Source organism: Euprymna scolopes, chromosome 5 (assembly GCF_053919585.1).
Source record: "Euprymna scolopes isolate OS-2025 chromosome 5, ASM5391958v1, whole genome shotgun sequence".
NCBI classification, from domain to species: Eukaryota; Metazoa; Mollusca; class Cephalopoda; order Sepiida; family Sepiolidae; genus Euprymna; species Euprymna scolopes.
The window spans coordinates 108,852,265-108,864,919 of NC_136486.1; the positions used below are offsets into that span (position 1 = coordinate 108,852,265).

Here is a 12,655-nt window from a genome sequence, read left to right on the forward strand (position 1 = left end):
GCTTTGCAAAGATCAACGTGCCTACATTTAAAAGGTTTTAGATATAATTAAACAAAATTTTTGTTTGGATACTTTATATAAGCTTGGACATATGCTAAAGACTTAAGCTAGTCTCAAATATCAGCCATTGACGCAAATTATCAGTACTTATGCAGAATAAGGACCATACCATTGGCAGAATTTTCCGGGCAGTTTATGTAAAACGCCAAAAGGTGCTAAACAAAAGTTTTGTTTTTGTTTGTCTTTCGCACAAATGCTGACCAATTTTTTTCGATGACAAATATATATTATTATCATGAATATCATTTTTGGTTCGCTTTATCAGTCTGAGCAATAATGGTCATCAATTGGAACATTTGTGACAATTGTCTTCTACATTCAAAGCTATTCCGTTTTACTATATTCATTAATAAAAGTGTTGTCATTTGAAGTGTGAGTATATTTAGTTTCTTTTTAATAACAAACCAATGATAGCAAATAAATGTTTTCTTAAATGACGTTGGCTGCTGCGATTTCATTAACTCAGCATTGCAGCACCTTACAGTGTTTTATGTAAACTACCCGGAAAATTCCAACAATGGTGGCAACTTTCTGTCTTGTGAAAACAATGATCTGCATCTAGTCTGGTACACTGCAGCATCTGCTGTGGTTATACAGTTCGAAGCTGGAGTTCCCTCTCAGGATGCAGGTCTAGGCAGGTGATAAGGAGATCTAGGTCTGCCCAGTTACTAGGATGCCCCCCTCGGCATCGCAGAAAAAGTCTAATGGAAAGGCAAGTGAATATGCTTGGGACCAACACGGCAGCAGGAGTTGCCCGAAAGGTGTTGCAGTGCCTGCATATTGGGACTCCAAACCAGACTTTTGTTAGGATTTACTCCCTTGGCCTTTGCCAAGGCATCCACAAGATAGCTTGTTAAAGTTTTAAAATATTTCCAATTTTGACGAAAATAACTCGTAGTTATGGTTGTATAAAAATAAATGAAATCCTTAAGTGATTCTTCTTATAAAAAAAAAATCAGGTGAAAGAAACATAATATAGTTTTTATTCTGCATAAGAAATTCTGAATAGTATTTTTACTTTTATGCATCTACTAACTACATATGATAATAACATAACATTTGCTGATTTAGACTTGCACTTATTTCGAAAAACAAAAATAAAGAAAAACCTTGTCATGTTCTGCTCAGATTTTTTTTTTTTTTTTTGAGGGAGAATAAATTGATTAAAATGGCTTTTAGGGGACAAGCCTGATACAACGGTAAAAAAGGGTAATCTTGAATTAAGAAAATACAAAAAAAGAAAATGAATAAATAAATAATATGGTAATTTTTAAAATATAGTCGACAAATCGATTTTTTTTAAATGTCATTTTATGTCATTTTAAGCAAAAAAAAAAAAAAAAATATGTCCATGTTGAAAATAGTAAAATATCAAAATGTTGAAAATAGTAATATATCAAAAACTATGAAGATTCATCGAGTAGAAGAACTGCTATTACATTTTTAGTAAAAAACAAGCCGCACATGCGTGGTCCCCCTCTGGTGCTGCATGCAAGATGACACCACAAAAATAGTGAAGAAATGATGAATGTAAATGTGAAGGGCCAACTTTGCCATCATATTTTGCCAAGTTTCAGAAAAATCTAATGGATGGATCAAAAGTTATGGGGGAAAACGTGTCATTTTTGGCCATTTTGGAGCATTTTTAACCTCTTTTGAGCCCCTGGGAACGCAACGGGAATTTTCTCAAAAAGTTTTTTTTTTTTACTGTGCACTATTTAATGAAATACAATTTGTGGCAAAATTTCAGGAAAAACTAATAGACAGTTATCTGGCAATTGCCCAGACTAATGGACGCACGGACACCACTGAAAACATAGGTCCCTCGCCAATAAATTAGGGGACAAAAAAAATAAATGAATAAAAAAGAAAGTCTATTGCTATAGACAATATATATAGCAGCCATGAATCAAGTAATCTAAAATATTCGTTTCATAGTTATGTCCCCTGCATATAGCCTCCTACTGCCTACTTTATAACGCCTAAGAAAAATGCGTTTTTACACAATTTTCCATAAAAATTACTTTTAACTAGGAATAACTTTCTACTCGATTTTTTTATAACTTTTGGTTATATTACTATTTTCGGCATGACAAGTGCGTAATATTGTTTTTGCTTAAAACAACATTTTTTTTTTTTGATTGATCTGTCGACTGTATTTTAACTAGCAATAAAAAAAACAAACACACAATAATAGGTCAGAAATTTAAAAAAAGGAAAGAAGAAATAAACATACAGCATACAAAATGTCAAATAAATGAACGAATATTCCATAGCACATAGCAGCTACATTACGCCATTGTTCTTGCTCAGATTACCTACCCAAAGTGGCTTGAGCCTCCACTGCGAGTGAAAGAGCTATCAGTACTTATGTCAGTAGAGCTGATGTCCATGGGTACCTCACTACTGCCACTCACACTGTCACTGAGGAAGCTGACACTCCCCAGAGAATCGTCAGCCCCCACAGACCCGTTCTTAACATGGGTTTTATACATACTTGGATGGCGTTTCTCCTGCAACCTTCCGGCCACGACAGCAAGATAACAATAACAATATCATTAAGAATTAATTACGTATTTAGTACAAGTGTTTAGAAAACAAATACAATATCATATGTTTGATTTTATTTTAACTCTGCTCAGATTTATTTTGAAGACTTATTTAACATTTAGAAATAGAGAATCTATGGACATATAGGAAATACAGACCCTAGCCGACTTCAATGCAAAGAAAGAAACAAAAAGAACAGATTTCGGTCAACACCAGTTTTAAATTGACCTTCGCACACACCGTCTCTGAAAGCGAGTGCATTTTTTATATATTTACACAACTTTAATTAACTTTGGATTATTTTTTATTAAAAATAATAAAAACGAGTTAAATCATTTATTCATGACCAAACTTGATTTTTATGTAGAGTGCGTTTATATATTTACAAAACAAAATATAAAAACTGAAGTAATAACTGAAAATTTAGGATACTGATCTCTCCTGTTGGTGGACAGTGAAGGAGAAATCTTTCTAGACCGAGACAATTTTCATGCCTAATAGAATCAGAAATATAAGCAACAAGTATAAACAAACAAGATTTGAAAAATACATAATTTTTAAAAATATCAATCCAAAGTTCAATTATAGTTGTGTAAATATATATAAAAAAAATTTTTTTAAATGTACTTTTGGTTGTGAAAATCCATAAACGCACTCTACATAAAAATATATCTTGGTTGCGAATAAATAATATAACTCGTTATTTTTAATAAAAACACCCATCCAAAGTTTTATTTAAAGTTGTGTGTGTATATATATATATATATATATATATATATATATATATATATATATATATATAAAAAGAAAAGAAAAAGTACTCTTGTTACTTACAGAGGTAATGTTTGTGTCAAGGTCAAGGTCAAACCAGTGTCAACCGAAATCTGTTCTTTTGTTTCCTTCTTTGCATTGAAGTTGGTTGGGGTCCATACTCCCTACTTTATTAGAATCTATATTATCCATAGGGAACTTTGATTAAAAATGAAGTATTTCACGCTGGCTATCAAAAATAATTGATGACTCTGAAACTTGATAGCTATAAAAAGTGGTAACAAAAACGTGAGGGTAAAGAATAACATGTTTAATGAGGTTAACTTTCGGCTATGTCTTGATTAATTTTAATTATTTGAATCAAGTTAGAATCCCAGTGAGACTCATTAATATGAAAACTTTGGTTGATCCATGTAAATTCTTTCTAATGTTCATATTACATATTAGAAATTAATGACATATGTAGTAAAATTATTGATACAATTTCATATTTGTTTGATTGTATATTAACTATATTAACTCTGCTAAGATTAATTGTTGTGATCCAACCATTTTCTTTTTTTTTTTAGGCTAGTGTGGAAATATCTATAATATCTGAAGGGGATTCCGATTAAAAATTAGGTATTTCATGTTGGTTATCAAAAATAAGTGAAGACTCCTGAATGCTAGGAACAAAGTGTAGTATCTGCTCTGATACTACACTTAGTCTTTTCTGTCCTCCTGACTGAGGCAATTATTTTTGCTCCAATCTAGTGCTCGTTTTAGAGAGCTGGATTCTCCCCATATTTAAAACACTGGGCTTGTGTCCAACTTTGACCTTGTGGGGAGGCAAGTAAATAGAAACATAGCCTTGTATCAGTAAAAATGTTATAGCCTAAACACTTCTTTTCTTTAGACCATCACGACACCAAGAAGTCACTTGTAACACAGCAGATAATTGCAACAGAAACAAATATGACTGGCACATGTTGACTAGTATCTTCGCTCTCAAGGGTGAAGATTTAGAAAGTATCAGACTCCCAGAATTCACAAATATCCAATTCAGAGTCCTTATTTTAAAGTCTTTCGATATTTAATTTCTCTCCTAATAGTAAAATATAAGTTTTTATTACAACATAAGAAAAAAAATCCACGGCACTTAATTTAAGACTAATCTTTCCAAGCATACCATATGTGAGCAAAATTACTTTCAGAGATTTACTGGGATATATAGAATAGAGCATTTAGTTTTTTTTTTTGTTTTTTTTAATTACATTTTCACCCCAAACAAGGCAAATTGCCACTTTGGTGTAGGGGGCTACTATCAAGGGCAACAACTACTGGGGTACTATGTAGGGATTTCGGCAGCAAGATGTCGGTTCACGTTACACTTGAACTTCTGCACGTCAGTACTGTTGAGGAAGCAGGGACCTGGAATGGAATTCCAAAGTCTAGCAGTTCTATTGCGCACAGAAATCACTTTTTCCACTGCTTCCAACGTAATAGATGTATGGAAACTAAAGCTGCTTTCAGGACTGCCAGCAACCATTGTAAGAAAGTAATAAAGAACGCAAGAGAGTTGTATGCTCAGTCAGTCAAGTCCAAAGTAGCTGAGCAGCGGCTTGGTTCCCATCAGTTTTGGCAAATTGCAAACAGAATCCTGAACAGAAGTGTGTGCTCTATCCCAACTATCATCAATGGACCGGAGTTAATCTCGTCAGCATCAGACAAAGCCAAACTCTTTGCCAAGAACTTTGCAGCCAATTCTACCCTTTGCGACCAAGGCCGCCAACCCCCAATATTTCCTCCTGTATCAGAAAACACTATGTGATATACAAATATCTGCACGTGATGTTGCCAAGCTAATCAAAAACCTTGATTCCAGTAAAGCAACAGGCCCTGACGGTATTCCAATTATAGTACTCAAAAGACTTCAATCAGAACTAGCACCCATACTTACAAAACTGTTTAAATGTTGTCTTAAGTAGAATTGCTTCCCATCACCCTGGAAAATCTCATCAGTATGCCCTGTATTTAAGAATTCAGGTGATCGTTCATCCCCCTCTCAGTACAGGCCAATAAGTCTCCTGTGCGTCAGGAGTAAGTTGCTGGAATCTGTGTTAAATAGAGAAGTAATCAACCATCTCAGCAAAAATAACCTTCTTAGTGACACACAATATGGTTTCCGTTCTGCTAGATCTACAGCAGATGTGCTTACAGTTATATCTCATAGGATTAGTGAATCTCTCGACAGAGGCAACCTTTTTAGGGCAATTGCTCTTGACATATCAAAGGCCTTTGATAGGGTATGGCATAAAGGTTTACTTCACAAGATCTCCAGCTATGATATAGCTGGAAATGTCTTCTCAATTATTAAATCATTTCTCTCTGATAGGTTCATAAGAGTAGTAGTTGATGGGAAAAAATCAGAAGCTCAAAGTATAAATGCTGGAGTCCCTCAGGGGTCCATCCTGGGCCCAACTCTTCCAAATCACATCCTTACATCATTCGTAGACATTTTTGCTGACGACACTACCATCTATGGTAGCACATCTAAGACAGTAAACGACCAAGTTCTCTCTGATTCTCTCTCCTCTGATCTTGATCATGTTGTACAATGGGGAAAGGAGTGGCTGGTTAATTTTAATGCATCTAAAACCAAGCTTCTATCTTTACATCATCAACGTTCTGATCCCCATCTGGCATCAATTAAAATGAATGGCTCTCGTCTTCAGGAGGCCTCAAGTTTTGACAGGCTTCTGGGCTTGACCTTTACTCCTGATCTTAAATGGAATATGTACATCAAATCTGTTGCCAAGGCCGCTGGAAAAATGGTCGGATCCTTCTATCGATCCAGTAGATATCTCACTGCTGATGAAATTCTCTATCTATATAAGAGCCAGATACGTCTAAGGATGGAATACTGTTGCCACATATGGGCAGGAACTGCAAGAAAAGACTTGTCCTGCCTTGATAGGGTTCAAAATAGACTTCGTGGCCTGGTGGGAGATGTCCTTTTCTCTTCGCTGCAACCTCTATCTCACAGAAGAGATGTTGCGAGTTTGTCTCTGCTTTATCATTATTTTCATGGAAAGTGTTCGACTGAGCTTCAATCTATGGTCCCCACTCGCCAAACTTTCACAAGAAAAACTAGACTAGCTGAAAATATTATCAATAATTTTTCCCACTCTTTATCTGTGCCTAAACCTAAACATAGATTCCATGATCAAAGCTTCTTTCTTAGAACTGCACACCTGTGGAACTGTCTTCCGTTTTCCTGCTTTCCAGCTGTCTATAATATGGTTGTCTTCAAGTCCAACGTAAACAAGTTTCTGATGAGCCGTTCCACTTAAGTTAACAAATTTACCGAACTTCCATTACTATCGATTACTATATTGTCCCTTTGACTCTCTATACTCTTTAACCCTTATCCTTGAGTGGCCTATCAGCCTTGATAAGTGGTGATGCCTATGTAAAAAAAAAAAAAAAACTATTGGAGTAGAAAGATCTTTTACATCTAGGGATCTCTACAGTGTGGGGGTGGGATTTAGCAGCCTGTCGGGTTTGTCGAGGGTGCTCATGTCGTGGAGGCACAAGCGCTTGCAGTTCGTCAGAGCAGTCACCACTAAAATACTTGTAGAACAGGCAGAGGGATGCAACATTTCGTTGATGGGACAGAGGCTGAAGCATTATACTGTATTCAAGAGGCATTACAAAAGTAATACCTCCTACTTCTTTTATTCTATCAATATGGATCAGAAGGGATTGTAAATTGCAGTCATATCAGTGAACTTTCCTAAACCCATGATTCAAATATTAATTTTAAAAGATTGGCATAAAAAACATATTTAGAAATTGGATTCTACATCTACTTTCCACTGATGCTAATGAAGCAGAATCAGCAGGATATGCTACCCTGCTGAGGATGAAGAAGCACGAACAACAACTTTGAAACTAACTGACAAACAATCAGTAAAAACGTCACAAAAAGATGTTTTCATCACTTCTAGTATAAGAATAATAAAGTACAATTATTTCTAATTAAATTTCGGCCTTCATTTTTGAGATGTGAAAAGTGAGCATCATTTAAATTGCAATGATGGACAATTTTTAAATTTTTATCATCAAATAAAACTGAATTAAATGAGAGTAAACATGTACAATCAATATAATTCTATACATAATGATTATTATGCATATTTTTTCAAACAATTTCAGCTGCAACTTACTTCATGACCTGAAAGTTTCATCTCTGTTGCTGATATTGATAGTGTGAAACTAAGAAAGCAACCTCTATGAGAAGCAGAAATGCATCAGAAGCAGAAATGCGTCATCGAATTCCTTGATGCAGAAAAAAAAGTTGAACTGATCAACATTCACGAGTGCTTGTTGAACGTTTATGAAGCCGATGCAATTAATGTCAGCACAGTTGATGAGTTCGTAGATTTCAGAGTGGCGACAGATGTGAGTGAGAAAGCACTCTCCAGTCTTTTAGATTGAAGCATCAAAAGTGCATTGAGAATGGTGATGACCATGTAGTAAAATAAATTCTGGGGCACAAAATGTTGCTCGTTTTAATGGTATCACTCGAGTCTTTGTAGCTCTTTAACATTGAAGTTTTTTTTAGTTAAAAAATAGGAGGCCTTACTTTAGGAACAATCCTTGTGTAAAATGGTGGACTGATAATAAAAACTACTTTCATTAAAAAAAAAAATCTGAACAATAGATGGAAGTGACTGTATACTTCCACTCTAGATTTTCACAGTATAATGAAAACCGATACATCAGTGTTGCCAATATATGTTAGGTATAATATTTAAAAACACTTCAACCTTTAGGACTAACTTTAGACATCTCCGAAAAATACAGATGTTGAAATATGGTTAGTTATTCACTCTTCTGTCCTAAAACAAAATGGAGCATGGGTGCAAATGGATTAACACTCATGTAAATTTGAACCACTTTGATAAATTGTGAAAAGAAAGAGACCTGTTACTAATCATCTCGATTTCATATTGCAGATGTGTCTTTATTATAATTCAAGTTAGCTTTTTGATTAAAATAGTATAGATTTAAAAACAGTAAATATAGAATAAAAAATCTCAAAATAATTAAATTTCAATATCACAGGATGAAAAAAAAGTTTGATACTCAAAAAAATAAATAACTTTGTTATAAAATATCCAAACTAGTTGATAAAAAGCAAGAAAACATGTTTTCATAAAAATTTGATAGAAACCTTTTACAAAATATACAAAAAAGGAAAGATTGCATCAACAAGTAAAATAAGTCACTAATATTTTGCTATTAATTTTCAACTTTTGTAATGTAAAAATGAATAAAAATTCACATTCAAAAGTTGTATGCGAACTTGTAGAGTTACTTCCCTTGTTACATTTTTTATCAAATCATTTGATAGATCACAAATAGTCAACTAACTTTATATGAAGATTACTTAACCTCTCACAGATATTAATATATATATATATATATATATATACACACACACACCTGCTATTATATACAAGAAACTGTGTGTGTGGTCGAGTTTGTTTCTTATGGACTCTAAAATGGATAGGCCATTTTTATAATTTCACAAGAAGGAAGTGTCTGGGGATGTTCTCACGTAGGTTTTGTACCAAATTGCATTTGATAAGTATTGAAAACCAAAAAAAGAAATCCAATTTAAGAAGGAAATCCGATTTTAACCAAAGTTAACAATTTTATGAACCCTAATATCACAAGTGCATTGCAGAAAGACTCAGCTTAAAAAAATCAATTATAAATTCTTTTATAAGGCAGAGGCGTGTTTGAAATGAATGGGTCTTTTTCTTTTTTTTTTTTTAGAGCACAATTGAACTATGATACTTAACTTTTGTACGTATAACTTAAATTTATGTAAAAATAATTTCATAAAATCAACAGTTGGTTCTTTGATACAAGAGAGACACATTCGAAATTAATGTTTGTTTCAAACAGAATTGAACCATGGTACTTGATTTTTGCATTGTAAACGTTAAATGAAGCTATTATTTACATATAATTTTATAAAATCAACAGTAGATTCCTTACACTGCAATGTAAACTACAATGTATTGTAGACTAAGTCACTATGAGGGGGGGGGGGTCCTAGCTAGAATTGCCAATCAATCAATTTTATTGAAATATAGGCGATTTCACAGATTTTGATGAAAAAAGTATATGGGAGGGTGGAACATTTGTTGATCCTGATTCAATCCCGGACAACGTCAGGATTTCCCTGCTAGTAGATACAAACTGCTTTAAATAAGTTCCCAATCTTTTTTATGCAGGCATTTAAAATTGTTTTAGATGCTTGAAAATTCAGTGTGTTATTGCTGTACACATCTTATGAGACATCTGACCAATTTTTATGATTTCAGGTTCAAATGAACAGCTACAGCAGGAATTGGAATACACCCTACTAAAACTTGATCGTCACAACTTGTGAATTTTAAAAATGCATCTGGACGCGAGGACACTTTCAAAAAACGATATGCACTTAAATTCTGTTTAAATTTGGAAAAAATGCCATAGAAACGTAGGGAAAGCTTTTGAACGGTCTTGCTTAAATTGAGCACCAGTTTTTGAGTGGCATAAGAGATTCAAGGAAGGCAGGGAGTCTGTGAGGGATGATGATTAGTGTGGGAGGAGTAAGAAAGTCAGAAAACCAGAGTTGATTGGCCAAATAAAGAATTTTATGGATAAGGACTGAGCAGTTTACAACTCCTTTATCCTTTTGAACTGTTGATTACGTACTTGCAATTGAACTAATTGGCAGACTTTTTTTATTTTTTTTTACCCAAGTTTATACTTTAGTTTTTCTTCTTTCCTCTCTCCTGTTTGCTTCTTTGACACTTATTATTTTTTCTTGACATCTAAAGCCAATCATTTAGCATTATTTATTTAAGGAGAGGATATGGTTTTTGACTTCATTTTTGTTGTAAAACTGATTCTCATGAATACATACTTGGTTCATATTCTATTTCTTTTATTGTTGTTCTAATCTCTGGTAAAAGTCACGTCTGCCTTATCAAACTTTACAATAACCAAAAAAAGCATCACAAAGAAATAAAACTGAATAAGAACATTTCATAAAAGCAACTCACTTTCTGTTCTCTTCGTATTCAATTTGTTGTTTCATGAACATAGCGTTCTTCAGCAGATCTTGGATATTCTGGAAGTGAACACTGCTGCTCTGCATCGCATTTACAGCACTAAAATACAAACAAATGAGAAAAAAAAAGTTTATAATTGTAACTTATTAGTGTCAACAGTTTTTTTTTTTTGGTGCTTCTGCAGAATTGGGATGAGATTTTGTAGTCGATAAATGGAGTTTTCAGAAAAAAACAATTGTTTCAAGTGTTTTTTTTTTTTTTTTTTTTTTTTTTTTTTTTTGCAAATCATTTTATCAGTTGGAACGAATTTACTTAATTTCAACGTTCCGAACTTCAGATCGTGTCATGGAGTAGCAGTAAGACAGATTTTGTTTTTTATTTTCTCTTCTACCTTCACGTCACAGGTTCGAGTTGCCTGCCTATTTTTTTTTTGTTTTTTTTTTTTGCTCAACACACACCTCCAAACACTCGGACAACTAGTTTTTAATAGAAGGCATGCACTCATAAATACACTTGTAACCAAATAAAAACATGCTTACTTTTTGGCATATTCCGCATCAAAACAAGCCCCTTGTACTTTTTGTTGGAGGGAAGATACTGTATGCTGGGAATAGAAAGAAGAAATTATCAACATGTTTTTGTGCTTAAGAATGAATTTAAAACATATACAAAATACAGGATCTATACCAAAAGTAATATAGATATAAAATGTAAGTAGTATAAGCACTTGACTAGCTACAACCACTATATCTATATACGATTTCTCCCACTATCTGTGCCTAAATCTAAATGCAGATTTTTCTATATTTTTGTTTTTTTCCTGGGGAAAGTTCCAGATAAGCAGGAAAAATACCAATAGAAACAAATGTATAAAAGATATGAAGATTGAAGCCGTGCATCACCTGTGAATTGGAAAAATTTTTCCTGCTTATCTGGAACTTTCTCCAGAAAAAAAAACAAAAATATAGAAAAATTTATATTATGTACATACTCCTGACAGAAAGAAACGATCATACACGAAAACTTACATAAATTGATCAAACAGTTTTATTTTTAAATAAGGAAAATCAAATAATTTTAGGGTTAAAAAAGTTAAAAAGGTTTGTCAAAAAAAGACATTTGGAGTTGTCTGAATGTTCATTCTGATAGCTCCAAATGATTAAAACGTTTGCAAGAATTTAGAAAGCCATTCCTAACTCAAATTCACTCGAAAATGATTTTCCTTATGAAAATACAAAATACTTCAATTTATATGATTTTTGGTCACCAATATTTGTTTTCTGTTACAGGTCCAAGCATCATACAGATTTTTCTGCGTTGTTTTTTTTGTTTTTGTTTTTCATGGGAGGTTTTGGACAAGTGTCAATTTTTAAAAGTAGAAGACGAAAAAAAAAAAAAAAAAAAATTTTTTTGCTATTACTTACTTTTTGGTCGACAAGTTGGGGAAGAGATTTCCTCACATGCTCTTCGATCCGGTAAAATGCTAACGATGGTTCATTAGCAATGATGTGTAGGTTCTCAGAAAATTTATCACAGACTAAAACAGGGGAAAAAAAATACAAAAAGGAAAGAAAAAAATGATAATTAAACTTAAAAAAAAAATAAATAAATAAAAAAAAAATGAAAACAATGAAGAATAGGTGACTTAAAGTCGGCAGCAAGCAGTATCAGATAAAAATTTGCATTATACTTGATTATTTTTTTTAAATAAAAATAAAATGCTGTTGCTTTATTGTTTTAAGTTTTAGTATTATAATAATATATTACTCTATGAAATATTTATTAATTTCCTTATATTTTCTTTTTAGAAAAATAAAATCTTTTATCTGATACTATTTGCTGCCGACTTTGTGTCACCTATTCTTTTGCATCACCAAAATAAACTTCCCATCCATGGAACACATTGCCACAACAGAACTGTTGCTTTACAGACTACAACATGGTTGTTTTCAAATCCAATATCAATGAATATCAGTCATATAATCCTGTGAATTATGATTAATTCTCACTCATTTCATAATACTATTCTTTTATCTCACTGAAAAGCTCACTAACCTTTATCCTTGAGTGGTTTTTGGTCTTGGCAAGTGGTGAACCATTAGTATAAAAGAAAAGTCTAAGTTTTATGCAGTACAAAATTTTAAAATTGCTATAACGAA

General features: G+C 33.0%; 1 protein-coding gene across 6 annotated transcripts in view; it reads right to left on the bottom strand.

Annotated features, from left to right (window-relative positions):
* LOC145276948 (BLOC-1-related complex subunit 8-like) overlaps positions 1-12,655 on the bottom strand; it is an 84,724-nt gene that overhangs the window by 27,107 nt on the left and 44,962 nt on the right. For 3 of the 6 annotated variants that reach the window (XM_080128453.1, XM_080128455.1, XM_080128456.1), the window contains 4 exons: positions 11,921-12,033; positions 11,036-11,100; positions 10,488-10,595; positions 2,383-2,580 (listed from right to left, as the gene is read on the bottom strand). In XM_080128453.1, the coding sequence (XP_079984579.1) occupies positions 2,383-2,580; positions 10,488-10,595; positions 11,036-11,100; positions 11,921-12,033 (484 nt within the window). The remainder of the gene's footprint in view (positions 1-2,382; positions 2,581-10,487; positions 10,596-11,035; positions 11,101-11,920; positions 12,034-12,655) is intronic. The other 3 variants (XM_080128457.1, XM_080128458.1, XM_080128459.1) reach the window with 1 other exon arrangement.